General features: G+C 35.9%; 1 protein-coding gene across 2 annotated transcripts in view; it reads right to left on the bottom strand.

Annotated features, from left to right (window-relative positions):
- The window catches only part of TMC1 (transmembrane channel-like 1), a 147496-nt gene that overhangs the window by 82024 nt on the left and 49808 nt on the right, over positions 1-15664 (bottom strand). For both annotated transcript variants that reach the window (XM_014541280.1, XM_014541281.1), the window contains 3 exons: positions 13056-13103; positions 9730-9901; positions 4184-4312 (listed from right to left, as the gene is read on the bottom strand). In XM_014541280.1, the coding sequence (XP_014396766.1) occupies positions 4184-4312; positions 9730-9901; positions 13056-13103 (349 nt within the window). The remainder of the gene's footprint in view (positions 1-4183; positions 4313-9729; positions 9902-13055; positions 13104-15664) is intronic.

The following is a 15664-nucleotide window of genomic DNA, read 5'->3' on the forward strand; positions in this document are numbered from 1 at the left end:
TGGCTGCCGGCCGCCATCTTGGCTGACAGTTAATTTGCATAAGGATATGCTGATTAGCCAATGGGAAGGGTAGCGGTCATACGCTAATTACCATGTTTCTCTTTTATTAGTGTAGATTATCTTACAGTATACTGTAGAAAAATCCCTGTTTGTTTTAATCTGAGGGTATTTGAATTCTGGAGGAATAGATGTTTGTAGAAAGTAGTGAATACAAATGATTGCCAAGATTCTTGGGAAGTATCTTTCAATATTAGCATTTTTAGATCAATTTTCCCAGTATCATTATACCAACTATCTGGGCAGAATGTCAAGCTGATTTAACGAGGCTGTGTGCTTGAGATTTTGAACTTGGTGAAAGCATCATAAATTCCTTAACAACTCTTCAAAAGAGATGAGGCCTGTGGGCCACCTGAAAAGGCTGCCAAATTAAGGTGAAGAATAGGACATCTCCAGGTAACTATGGTAAAATGGTGCAGTATAGATAAGAAAGATTAAGTAAATCATGACATAAATAAAGGAGGAGAATTTTTGGTAGGGTTAAGGTTAGGGTTAGGCGCTTGAGGGAGGCAACCGATCAATGTGTCTCTCTCAGGTCTATGTTTTTCTCTTTCTTTCCTCCCCACCCTCCTTCTTCTTCCCTTTCACTCTGAAAAGCAATAGACAAGGTGTCCTGGGGGTGAGGATTAAAAAAATAAAATAAAATGGCTTCTACGCAACTGCCAGTCCCATGCAATAGTATACTTGGAATGTACCCTAACGTGTAGACTCATGAAGTGTGAGAACTGCTCCCTCCCCCAAATAAGCTTCTTTAAAAATCTAGCTAAGTGTTGCTTTTTTTAAAAACTGTTTTTTATGTGACTAGGCACAGAAGCATTTTTATTTCAAATGAATGCTTTATATGGAAGTACATTGTGTAGAAGAGAGAAACCGTAGGTCTCCTCTGTTTGAAGTTGGCATTGAGGCCGAGCAGCCCTCTTACCTCCGCCTCCCTTGGGTTGAAGGGATTTCACCAAACCACTTGAACTCTGAGGACAGCTGTTTGAAAACCTTAGGCCACAGTCCAACCCCTTCATTCTATAAATAAATAAGCCCAGGCTCATAGAGGTGAAATTAGAGGTAGAGCTTAGATCAGAGTCCATGTCTCTTTAATTTTCAATCCAAATCCTATTCTATTCTACTAAAACAAAATAAAGTGGTTACTTATTTAGGTTTAGTCATGAGGGCTTTTAATCTACAACCTAGAATGTTCTGATATAGTGAAAAGTTTTAGGTTTCAGGATGAGTAATAAGTAGAGCTGTTATTTTCCACCCAGGTGTTGCGTTTCACCTGTGGTGGCTGCTACCTGGTTAGTGTGGCCACCTCTTACAGGCAGGACAGATCTAGTCATCTAACATCTGAGTTAAACCCATCAGGATGGCAATCAGTGTATTTGAATTTTGTAGATCAAAATGTAACATGGGCATCCAATTTATCTGCTGTTTGACAAGTGCCTACTAGGTATCAAGCCTTACGCTGTAACCTTGGACAAGTTTCTTAACCTTGGCATCCTTGAGTTTTCCTGACCCATAGTTGAGATAACAGTAGTAGTACTTCTCAGAGTTATAGAAAGGATTAAATCAGTTAATAGACCTAAAGCACTGAGAATGGTGCCTGGTACATACTAATTATTTTATAAATGTTAGCTATTATTCATTAACTATCATAATTTCATTTATCACTTGCAACTATCCTTCAAGGTAGGTATTATTCTTTCATATAAAGAAAACAAAGCTCAGAGAGGATAAATTAAAAAAAAAATAAGAATGGGAGGACGCAGGGAGGTCGAGTAAGGAAGAATGTTATATTAATGACTAGCTGACAGTTTCAAGCACCCGTTTGAATGGAAATGAAATCCTAAAAGTAACTTTCTTGGCTTCACTGTGTGTTTCATTAATAAATCACCAGGCCTAGTCAGCCAATGGGCAGCTTCCAGAAATACTGGGTCAAAAATTAAAGCAGTCAGTTTCATGGCTAAATAAACATTTTTGGCCCTAGCCAGTTTGGTTCAGTGGATAGAGAGTTGGTCTGTGGACTGAAGGGTTCAATTCTGGCCAAGGGCACATGCCTGGTTTGCGGGCTAGATCCCCAGTGTGGGACATGCAGGAGGCAGCCAATCAATAATTCTCTCTCATCATTGATGTTTCCGTCTCTATCTCCTTCTCCCTTCCTCTCTGAAATTAATAAAAATATACATATATATATTTAAAAATAAATAAATAAACATTTTTGTTATCCAAATAAATATTTTTTTAAAGTGGCTTCTACCGCCCTGGCTGGTTTGGCTCAGTGATTAGAGTGCCAGCTGCGGACAGGAGGGTTAGGGTTAGGGTATTTCCCAGCTACTAGTACATGCTCTGTTCTGGCACCAAGCTAAGTGTGTTACATGAATTATCTCACTTGATGATTCCCATAATCCTCAAAATTCATGTAATTTCATAAGGAACCATAAGAACTACATAATTCACTTAAAACTGCACACCTATTAAGTGGAAGATCTGAAATTCAAGCTTAAGTCTGAAGCCCATGTATGCTCCCCTGCCGCACACGGGAGAAACAGGCCAGGGGTGCGGGGGATGGATTTCTAGAGCTCCAACAGGTGGGGAGGGAAGAGATGCTCTTTGGCATTCTTACACAATTGCATACCAGGCTGGGAAAGGTCACAATATTATCGCTTTCCAGTTGTGTGACTTGACTTTCTATTTACAGTCACCTATGGTTCTCAGGTTTGGGGATTTCAAGGCCAATAATATTTCAAAATATATTTTGAGAGTCAACATAAGGCTGCCAATCTTCTATTTTGCCAAGTAAAGATATTTTTAAACCTATCATTTAGCATCATTGCCACTTCAGTGAATGAAAACTTTTAACACACACAAGCGCACATGCACACGCATTTGTAGCTCCGTGGAACTAGGAATGCCTTTTGCCTTTGCCTTCTCTCGTGGCTGGTGTGTACATGTGCACATGCAGGAGTTCCCAGCAACAATCGTGTGATGCAAAGTGTGCTGGGAAAACCATTATTTGAAACTTGGAAAACCTTCACAACACAAAACAATACCATTATAAATGATGACTAGGTTCCCTCCTCACAGGGTAGATGTAGACGATCTTATTTTGAATATGAGGTGAAGCCCTAGAAGGTTAAGCAATTTCCTTAAATAACACACAAGCTTTTTCAGAGCCAAGACTAGAAGTGAGTTATCCTGGTAGCGACTTCATTCTCTTTTCATCACCAGGGCCAATAATATTATCACTTTCACCATATATATATATGTATATGTAAAACATTTAACATTGTAAGTTTAATAGGCTTATGGAGGAATAGCTTTGGAAATGCACCACTATTTTTTAAAATGGTTGTGTGAAAAATGCAACTGTAGCAGGAACTTTTACGCAAACATGACTGTTATCACAGACACATTCCCTTTTTTACACCCCGCCTCCCCCAACCACCATGGCAAGAGAGCATAGTGTGGTCCTCAGGGGGGATCCACTTCCATCCTCCAGAAAAGGATAAGCATTTGACTTTTAATATCAGGAGATTATAAATCTGTGTACCTCTGAGTACATTTGCCCTTCATCAGTACTCAATATAAGAGTAAAATCGGGTCACTGTCATGTAACCAGGGACTAGTCATTAACATAGCCTTTAAGTAGAATCTTATTTCCTATCCTGTTGGCTTAGTATCCTCCCTGTATTTTAAAAAAAGCTATCACCTAAAATATCACATGAGGCTGGTACTCTGTAGAGAAATAAGAGTGTGCAATCTACACAAACTTGTAAAATTCAAATGTATCTTTTTCAGAGGGGTAGTAATGAATGTATTAAACTAAGAAAACTCTTAGTTCAAGGAATAAATGATCAAAGGTGACCACAGGGATGATAAGACTCCAAACAATAAATTTGCTTATAGTTTTAAGTTTGTAGTTATTAGCCCAGCCTCTCTAGTGATGACATATATATGACATATTATACATGTATGTATGACCATGATCATTACATACAATGAGTATTATATGTATAAGTATTATTTATGTGACATATAATATATAGCATTATATGTTAAATATAGGTAATACACAAAGGATTTAGGAAACCAATATCAAATAAAGCATTTCTAATTATGAAAAGTGGCATCCTACTTGAGAACTTCAATTTTCTTCTCCATTTTCCAAGGCTTGCATTTGACATTAGCAATCATTTGTCTTTGCTCATCTAACTCTGCCTTCAATCTTTCCAATTCCTCTTCATCAATTTCATCATCTTCGTCCCTTTAAAAGGAAAAAAAAACTTAATAAATGTATGTCTTACTTGACTTCCAAACTTAAAGAAAAATGAGATCAGAAACTCAGTCATTTATCAACTTGGCTGTACATAGTGGCTGCTGATATCCATAAGCATTGGGGCTTGCCCCTGAACACAGATTCAGGATTTCTGGAATTCCCATAATTTTAAAGAATAGCATTTACATTCTGATGGCCTGAAACTAAGCTGTTCTGATATAAATAGTCCACAGACTCAAACTTTCAGAATAGTTACAGATCTATCATTCAGATTATTTTCTCTCGTCTTTGTTCCTTATACATTGCCCCTACCAATTCCACATTTCATTTTTAAACTTTATTTTTCAGTAAGGATAGTAAATAAGAGATGAAGATGTCTTTGAAGTGCCCTTAAATTTTTTAAGTTAGCTTTGACTCCAGAGAAAGAGAGAAAAATTGAAATGGGAAAAAATAAAAAATTCGTTTCTCAAAGCTCACTTAACCTTGTAATTAAGCTCAAAACTTCAATTGATAAAATTCAATTTGAATTATATTTTGTGGAAGTAAGGCCTTTGAAGAAGCCTTCAAGGGAATTTAGTTTCTTACTGAGCAAATGAGCTATTTCTTTTCTCTTCTGTGTTCCTTGTATTGCTAAAATATTATAGGGTCCAGAACTCGAAGAAAATGAAATGAAAACATGAGCAACATAATTTTAAATGGAGGAATGTAATGCCATATTGTAAAGATCAATTTTTTTGGTAATATTGTTTCTTCAAACTCACCTTTTTGTACTTAATATTGCAATCCTGGGTCTGGGATTCTAGGGCACATTTCTGCTTTGTCAGCTGGCTCAGTACTAGGTTGCCAATAGGTTGATACTAAGAAGGAACTTGGTCTTTCCTTTAGTTTTGTTTGCTCTTCTGGGGTGATGCTTCCTCCTTATCAATGCTTCTCCCCTCTAGGAGCTTCAGGGCTCCCACAGCTGCGTGGGACCTCTAGTTGGCCAGTGTTTCCAACACTAGCAGGATGAGCTTTATCACTTGATTGAGCATGTCCCCTCTGCAGTGGTTGATAGCTCTGTAGGTCCCTTCTCCATGCTTCTCAGTTTTAATTTCAATCTCTTTTCATTAATCCTCTAGCCTTGCCCTTGGGTGGTAGCTATTTCCTAAAGTTGCTATCACCATGATATGTTAGTGCTCTCTTTTCACTTTTCCAGTAACCTAGTTAACAATTGTTTATTATTTATTAGGCAGTCCCTCTGTTAAGTGCTCTCGGTTCAATTAACTGTTGACATTTTTTTCTACTAACTAGACCCTCACAAAGACATTGGGATCTCACTCAGAGTTAGTCAAAAACATATTTTGCTGCTCACTAAGTTTTATGACTAAACACAGTAGGAATATGGCAAAAGCTGTTTTGAAACTTCCAGCTGAGAACCACAAGGACATACCCATAGTTTTATAAGTCACCCTATAAAGTGACTTTGCAATCTCCTCTCTTTCTCACCAACCCATATTTAATCATATCATGATTGCTAAAACAAAATTTCATATTAACCTTCCCAAATAGCACTTCCTGTTGATAGTTAAGTTTTTGGCCAATTCAGATATTTTTGCTTAGAATAGTTATCCTGACTCAAGAGAACTATAAAAGGACACTCGACTAAAATGCAACTCTGATTGCCATTAGGTTATTTCTGTTGTAATTACTTGATGTTTACTATACAGAAATCTTATGGTGACATCAATACCTGAGGATATTTTTAGTACATCTACAGCCAGTTTGCCTTTTAATTTGCCAAATTAGAATAATATGTGAGTTGGTTTGTCCCGGGAGGAAAAATACATTTTAGTAAAAATTACTCAAAATATTATTTCCACGTAGACATAGACTAAACCTAAACTATATAGATAATTGTTTTACTGAAATCTTTATGGAAACTATCAAAAAGATATATGTGTCAAGAAACTATCAAGAATGTATTCAATTAGAAAACCAAAAAGGATTTAAGATTAATAATTCAATTGCTTGATATTTTAAGTCTTTAACTTGTCCACCCTCCCAAAATAATTCACAATATTTACACTTAAGTACTTTTGAGCTTAATATTACTGAGTTCCATTAAGAATCATACAAAACAGTACCTGATTTAATCCAGCATCATCAAAGAATGAAAGAATGATCTATTCAATATGCTAGTATAGATTTACCATGCAACTAAAGCTTATTTCTTTAATACCAATTTTTAGAAACCACTTAATAGAAACCTAATAACACTAATTACATGCTTTACTGATATTTTAAACCCAGTACATATTTAATATGTGTAACCTATCCAAATTCTATGATTCCTTCAAAAATCATAATAAATATTTTCAATAACCCCTTTTCTGATTATCCCTATGAGAATAGTTTTCTCTTCTCTAACACTCCTAACCTCTTTGTACTTCTTCTGTGGCACATTTATACTATCTTGTTCCATAATACTTTGTGTCTACGTGGCCTCTCCCTTATATATATTATAAACTTCTGGAGAATGCAGGCAATTGCATGTTCATATCCATGTATTCCAAAGACATGAGCAAATTATCTTCCACAGAAGTGGAGCTGGATAAATATTTATTGAATGTGTTTATATATAGAATTTTTTTGGATGATGTGTTATCATTATTAACTCATGTGCTTGAAGTTTACTGAAATATAACAATGTCTTCCAGTATGGTATGTAAAGACATTTATTCCTACATTAATTGATCCCAGACTGGTACATTTTTTAAGTTTTTGTTGTTAATGGTTGCTGGCTGCAGGTGAATCATGCTGTGCTATAAGGTAGGGCTGTTGGATGAGCTACCTTCACATATTATTAAAATATTATTCACCAGTATTACAGGGAAACTGCTTTTCTAGGAACCACTCAAAAAAAGTGCTAATCATATTAAAAGAATATAGCACAAACATGCTTCATCTTCTAAAATTTAGGGCTAATTTATGCAAGCATGGCTTTCTATCTTAAGTTTGATTTCTTTAAACAACAGATGTTAGGAAAAAGGAGGCATAATATGCTGAATTTCTCACTGCTATGAACATATTACTTATTCACTTAAAACTGGGTCAGGAATAACCTGTAATCTTATTAGAAATATTCCAAAATGTCTAACAGGGCAGTGTTTTTTAACCATCTCCAAAGATAGCATTATAACCTTGGTTTTAGTTGGTTTCAAATGTTTGGTCAGCAACAAGGGAAATTCCCTAAGGTGTTTCACTTGAACATTTAAATTTTAAAAGACGATGAATTAATTAACCTAAATAAATGTGCTCTGATTTGCCTACTAATCTTTCTCAAAATATATTTGCTAACACATTTTCTTTTTTAAATGATACTTGTCTTCAAAATGAACAATAGAAAATGGACCTTTAAACAGATATCAACTATCGATCACCCCAAATAATGTATGATACTATTCAAAATAGTTGCACAAATTTTGACAACAGTATTATAACTGGAAAAACCTATGAAGACAAAGTTCATTTTAGCCAAGTTTGGCTCCTTGGAGGAGTGGGGAGGTAGGGAGGCAGGGGTGGGTTTCTGAGAACCAGCTAAGGATGGACATTGTCAAAGGAACAAGATTCCCTCAAGCAACAGGGACCAAGAACTGGCTGATTCTTATGGTCCTATCCCTAGAGGTTGAGCAGTTGATATGAGTGCCTTAAGCAAACTGAGAAAGCAGAGAAATTCCCACCCAACTCACTTTTTTAAAAGGACCTCTTATCAGTGGAGAGCAAAGGCAAATTCTAGAATACAACCTGTGTCATGCATATGTATTGGTGATGTTTTCTCAGTGAAATACTACTGTCAGATATAAATATTACTAAAAAAATAAGTATTAAGACACAGAACGTAAAGTATGTTGTCTTTTATTTTTAAAAGGAACAAAGCATATTTTAAAAGAAAACACAAAAAATGCCAGCCAATCCTGGATGGTAGGGCTGTTGGTTGGGCATTGCCCCGTGAAGCACGAGGTTGCTGGTTCAATTCTCAGTCAGGGCACATGCCTCAGTTGTGGGCTTGATCCCTGGTAGGGGGTGTGCAGGAGGCAGCCAATCGATGTTCCGCTCTCATATTGATGTTTCTCTTTCTGTTTCCCTCTCCCTTCTTCTCTCTCTAAAAATCAATAAAAATACATATTTTTAATGCCAGAGTCAAATTTTAAAGTAGGTGGTATCTGGGTTATGAAAGAAAGAAGAAAGAGAAAGAATTTGGGAAGAAGGAGAAAGAAAAGAAAGAGAAGGAAGAAGAGGAGGAGAAAAAAAGAGGGAAATTTAAAAACATATATTAATAAAAATATAATAAAGAAAGGTTACTCCTTTATTTTAAAAGGAACCACACTCTATTAATACTAAGCTTCTCTACCTGACAAAATTTTCATGCAGTTGTTTTTCATTGTGATTACTTATAGGAGGAAAATAATAGCTAATCACTGAACACTAGAGTGTGTCATCTTGAGAGTCCATCTTAGAAAGTTCCTCATCATTTAGTCCTAGGAGTGTTTGGGAGGAGATCGCCTCACCTGGTAGTGATTCCATGGTCCTACCACCTGGGATTGGCAAGAGTGGGTTGGCTATTCTCTTAAACCCTTTCCAAGGGATCTAGGATTTCTATGATTAGATTTGTTTACACACACAGTTTTCCAACCTGTGTGCTATCTACAAATTTCTGGAAAGCAAAGACCAGAAAATTGTTTTCTTGGATTTTCCCTAAACATCATTTAATATGTTATTCTACACAAAGTCAGCACTCAGTAAAATGTTGGCCTGGTGGAACTAAAAAATAAACAGTGTATTAAAAGGAAATGACCACCCCAATCCTCTGTAACAGGGGGCCGTACACTTTTTTTTCTGTAAAGGGACAGATAGTTAATATTTTAGGTTTGGAGTGCTATATGCAGCTCTGTTCCATATTTGTCTTTTTCTATTATTATTAATAACCCTTTAAAATGATAAGAACCATTGTTAGCTCTTGGGCTAGAATTAGCCATAGTTTTCCAGTTCCTGCTCCATAAAATAAAATGATTGGGGCTCATTGTTTAGGACTTTTCTACTTCAATAATAATGAATATAATCAATGGGATCTATTTAAAACATTTAAATTAATTATATGTTAATAACTATGACAGTTTAGATCTCTCATATGGGAATTCCTCTTAGGCCATTTTTTAATATACACTGATTTATAAATTCTATTTTAATATTAAAATACATTTAACTAAATGGAGTAAAATGGCAGTATCAGATTAAGCCTGTCTTTCTAAAAGTAGTTTTAATTACCAATTTTAAAGCCAAAGAGTGCCTAAAGGGAATGGTCTTCTTTCAGCATCAGGTGCTCTTGAATGAATAACAATTTCAGTTAAAGATCAGAACTAACTTACGCTCCCCTCCTCAACTTCTTCTTCCTCTCTTTTTCTCTGGCCTTCCTTGTTTCTTCATCCTCTGGTTCAGGTGGTAAGTCTTCCTCTTTAATAACATCTCTGGTCCGTTTCCTCTTAGGTCTCATGCTCTCTCTTCGAGGTAATTTATCTTCATCCTCCTCTTCCTCTTCACCTAAACATACCAGTTAATGCTTCAGTGAGCAATAGCAGAAAGTGTTCTTTCCTGCTACCAAATGTATTCTTATTTTTTAATTATACTGTCACACATCTGACACCACAATCCAGCAATTCTCCATATCACGATAGGATGTATTTACTATGCTATATATATTTCATAGCCTGCCATACACATAACATTTACCTAAATTATCATTTCTTTTGTGGTTCATCTACTCAAATATGTGAATGTGGAGCTACAAATTTTAATAATAATCTTTAGAATTCCAGTCTTCATTTACTTGGGTAACAAGATGACTTGGAATTTAATATCACATTATGACCTTTAAACCAAGTTTAGAGGTTACCAATCCAACACATAGGGTTGACTGATTAAACACTATGTGTTTACTACTACTTCTATCTTAGAACAAAGCATAGCAATGACAAGGAAAGGCTATAAACTAGAATAATTTTCAAGACATTAACTTAGCCCTTGAGACTTCTCCTAATTTAAATTATCCTCATTCTTGATTCCAAATATTTCTTTCTTCTTTTCCCTAGATATCCCTTTCTCAAATGAAATTGATAGTAAATAAATTTGCTTGATCATTCAATCTGAATGAAGAGGAATAACTTATAAATACAAATTCAATGTAAACCTGGAAGAAATGATGTTATTTTTTTTAAATCAATTAACAATGCCTCATTTGTCTATAATTTCTTAGGAAGCTTCCAGGTAAAGAGTAGAAAGAGAATTCAGTTCCTTCCTTCACAGTTTATAACATATAATCCTACTTCACTTTCATCTTTGTGAAATTTTGATATTATTAACTTCTTCTGATATTTAGAATCAACTACTATAAAAATCAAATATTACTCATACTTATTACTATCCCTTTACTTAAAAGCTATGGTAAGAAAAAATTTATACTTCAATGGAAAATTATAAATTGTCTGCAACATAGCCTTCTGTGTTATCTGATTCTGATTTTGGGGAGCTGCTTTGTAATTCAGTAAATTACAGGTAACTGGATAGTAATGCAAAATAATTATTGTATGCAGACACACAAAAAACTGTTTAGTTGAGAAACAATCATCCTCCACCAAAAAAAGAAATAAATAAAAAACAACCCACAAAACAGTCAGGTCTTCATTTGCACATCATTTCAATATTCCTGATCTAAAATTGTGTCTGTTCTTTGGATTTGCCTTTGAACTGATTGTCATGCCTCATCACATTCCTCATTGAATAGTTAAATATGTTCATTTTTGCATATGCATTTGATCTTTTAACATTTGTTATCCAAACTTTTTTACTGATATTTCAAATCATTGCCTATGTTACTAAAGTTTGGTTAGCACGGAAACTAGGTTTTGAAAACTACTCTGTTATCAAAACCAAAAGTGACTTTCCACTGGTTAAATATTGTGGCAAATGCCATGTGTTATCTGCGTGTTCTGCCATTCTGAAAATGTGCCAAGCCTTTATTAGGCACATCAGTCACTGATTATAGAAAGGACAAAGCTTGACAGGGAGTGAGGAACAATTTCACCCACAAATAACTCAAGAATTCAAGCAGCCGCTTAATACTCTACATTTTAGTATATTTTGTATTAAAGGTAAACGATTAAACTCGCACTGTTTTACCATGGATGAAAAGTGTATCATTAGATTTATCTTTTACCACTTAAGAACAAAAGGCAGTCTTTAGTACTTTAACTAATTTCCAAATATTCAAATTCTAAAAATATTAATGTTTGCAGTTGCCTACTAAATGCACATTTGCATATAATGTTACCTTTTGGAATGGTCTCAATTCAGTATTAAAGGGTAGCAGAATATGCCACTTCAAAATATGGCTGTTGGATTTCAAGATATACTACCCCAAAATATGCCACCTTGTTACGGTGATTACTTTGAGCTGTAGACACTTTTAAAACAGCAAATTCAAGGAAGAGCCTTTCTCTGAACTCCCTTATCTGCCTAAGGACACAGCCTCCAACAGGAATTCAATTATCATAAATCCTCTCCCCAGCAGTTTCATCCCCAGGGAAGGTTGACACATCCAAGGACAGAAGACTAGAAATAGACACCATATCTCGGCAAACTTTGTTGCAAACTATCATACTTCCCATGTATTCTTCAAAGGGCCCATTCATCTTTCCTAAAAATCATTTATTCTCTCTTAAAAGGCCGATATCCCCCTTCCTTTTTCCTACTAAGATGGTATTTAAGTATAATTCTAAGCCACTTCAGATAGTTTACTTAGTTTTTCCTTATCACTTATATATGCTATAAGTGTTAAGAAACTTGTTTGTGTTTATTTTCTCTTGTTAAACTGTCTTATATTACAGGGGTCTCAGCTACTAGTAAAAATTTAGAAGGGTAGAGGGAAAAGTATTTCCCCACCCCTACAGTATTCAAGCCATGGTATCCAGGATCTGCGTGAGATTCCGGGCTGTTTTCATACGAATGTACCAAATTAATAAAAACAAAATGGCATTGTGAACATTCGCTGGTGGCCATCTTGAGCTCAGGTTATTAAATTCATAGTGTTGATGTATCATCTAATTGAACTATTCTCGAGATGCAGCTTTTCCTTTCAGTTTTGGTACATTTGAAGCTTTTGCTCACATAATGATTTTTCTCATGTTCTAGCCACGAGAGAGCTGCATGTCTGGAAAGGGGTTTCAATCTTGGCTCTTGCCCTGAACCTACACAAAGTGAAAACAACAGAGCAATTTGGACAAATTACAAAAGAACTTGCTGATTCATTTTAATTGAACCACCTGCTCAGTTCAATCAACATGGCCAATCTGTTTCATTGTAATAGGGTCAGCCTTAGAGAAAAGCTTTCAGGACAAAGACTTGAACAGGGAAAATAGTAGAGAAATAAAAAAAGCAAGTTTTCTAGACTACCAACTTACTTGATCATGAGTAACTTATAAACTGGGTGGAATGTGTGTGTGTGCCAACTGAGTGGAATATGGAGTGGAGATTCTACTTGCTGGACTTGACCTCTTTTGTGAGATCATCAAAAAAGTCAGCCACACATGTTCCTGTGCTTACATGTGGTAGCATAATCCCAAAAGATAAGAGGATGAATGCCCTGAACTCGCTGCTTTTCCACAGGAAACTTATCTCGAGTGCGTCCAATCCCACTTACTTGAACTTTCCTCGGTATCATCTTCATTTTCCTCCACTTGGATTTGTACTGTTGAAGAAAGAAAAAACATAGTGAGTCTTTAATTGATGGTACAATTGTCAGTCACTGTATTTTACTGTTATTATTTTCATAATAAAGTTAATAAAAACACTTTCAGTAAAATTGTCCAAATGAGCACTGTTTATTAAAAATCCACAGCTACAGCTCCTTAGACAGTGTTGTACAAAGACTTTTCTGCTACATTGCCTTCAAGCATTTGCAAAACATCAATTATAAGCCTGTCAGATCAATTTAAAATAGCTTCAACCAAAATAAATTCTGTATTGCAATAATTACACTTGGGGTTCGTTCAATTATTTTATTCTATGAAAATTGAATTTTTACTAAAGCTATATCCACATGCACAATTTGGTTATTATAACCAAATTAGCTTATTAAAACAGAGAATATTTCATTCTATCTAGCTAACCAATGTCAAGGAGCCTTTCAAAAAAATGCCTAAAGGCTGGTATTTCCTATTTCAATAGTTTCTGTTAGTATTATATGGATACAGCCTACATTTTCTAATATATGATTTACCTTGACAATGGGCAGATAAGTGATATTACAGTTCTTCCTAAGACAAAGAATATTTCTTCTATTTATCTCTCATCTCATACTGAAACAGTATCTTGTTTTCAGCTTTTCTCCATTTGTATAAAGGCATATAAAGATTTTATAAAATTTTTAATATAAAGTAATGTTGGAACATATATTAACTGGCAGATTTTTTTCCTTGTTAACTGTTGCTCATTCATTGCAGGTTTAGTCAACCAGAGACAAGCAAAGCTCTGTGACTTGGCATGGTAAACATTACAGCAGACTATTTCCTTAGAATCTTGATCTAGTAACTTGTTTATAAAATATTAATTTTATATTTTTATTTAAGGTGGATGAGCATAAGTTAAAAAAAATCAAAGATGACAATGTTGCTGTGAGCCTAGGAAATAACCTCCGGTTTTGTTTCTGCTCACAGGACTGTCAAAGCTTACTATTCAGAACTTAACAGGCATATTGAAAAGGCAGCACATGCCAAGAGCCTAAATTCCATTCACAAAGAAGATTATTGTAAAAGCAGTTTTTGCCTTTAAAAAGCATCTGCATAAAAATTTTTAGAATATGCAAAAATGTTATCACTCCACGTCAGTCATGCAGTGTGAAAATAAGTGTTCTTTTGTCCAGGGTGGACATGTGCCTTCTGTCACTGGCTGTAACTGCATCTGCACAAAGATCTTAAAGTCACCACTGAGAGTTCGCAACAGTGAAGGCAGACACGGCTAAGAAGATATTCTATATTCAACAATAAGCCATGGTCTTTTATTTGCAATTAATGCCACCTCCTCCAAGCTTCTTCAATCAAAGGAGAATTCCCTAGGAAGGCATTGTAATGTGATAAGATAAGCCTTGGAACAGAGTCTGGTCAGTGTGTATAATACAGAAACAGCTAAGGACACAGAGCAAAGGCTGCTACACAGTCTATTCTACAACATGCTAAAGCAAAAATTCACGCTAAATATTATGCTGATTTATGATAATCAACCCACTAGACTTGATTAAATATAGTTAATTAAATGAAATAGGAAAAAAACCTAAATGAACAAAAATGTAAGAAAATCTTTAGGAAGGATCATATATTAAATAAATGCAGCAGCATGAAATGTCCCAAGCCAAAGAGAAGAACAACAAATCCATTTCCTCTGATAACAGGAGAGAGAAAAAACAGGGCTGGAACATAGATCATCTTTTCAGGTACAAGAAGGCTAGTCATAAACAACCATTAAATGAAACCTAAAAATCCGTTAGAGGAGACATCCTGGTGGCTGCAAGTAAAGAACTAAAAAAGAGCTATGGCTTCCGAGCGATGTAGTGGGGAGTATTGCAGACATAGTCCCTTCCCTCCTCTGACTGACTTTCTAACAGAGACGGTCTCAGTCAGTGCATGATCATCTGCACATTCTCCTTAAATGCCCTCTTTACTCAATCCACTCCGTTGTCTGGCAGTTGAGTCAGGGGCCATGAATAGTCATTTTTAATAGTTATTGTGATCATAATTGGTTTGTTCTTGATGCAAAGGGTCAGCAAAGGCAGCCTAGCTGGTTTGGCTCAGTGGATAGAGCATCAGCCTGAACACTGAAGAGTCCTAGGTTTGATTCCAGTCAAGGGTAGGTACCTTGGTTGCAGCGTCGATCCCAGGCTCTGGTTGGGCCACATGCGTGAGGCAACCAATTTATGTGTCTCTCTCCCATTGATGCTTCTCTCTGTGTGTCTTTCCCTCTCCCTTCCACTCTCTCCAAAAATCCATGGAAAAATATCCTCGGATAAGGATTAACAACAACAACAAAAGGATCAGTAAAGGCATCATCAGAATTGAGAACTGAACTGCAGCACTATGGCCCAGCTGGCTTGGCTCAGTGGTTGCGCGTTTATCTATGAACCTGGAGGTCACTATGATTCCGGGTCAGGGCACATGCCTGGGTTGCAGGCTCGATCCCCAGTGTGGGGCATGCATGAGGCAGCCTATCAATGATTCTTTCTCATCACTGATGTTTCTCTCTCTCTCTCTCTCTCTC

Source organism: Myotis brandtii, unplaced genomic scaffold, assembly GCF_000412655.1.
Source record: "Myotis brandtii unplaced genomic scaffold, ASM41265v1 scaffold266, whole genome shotgun sequence".
Lineage (NCBI taxonomy): Eukaryota > Metazoa > Chordata > Mammalia > Chiroptera > Vespertilionidae > Myotis > Myotis brandtii.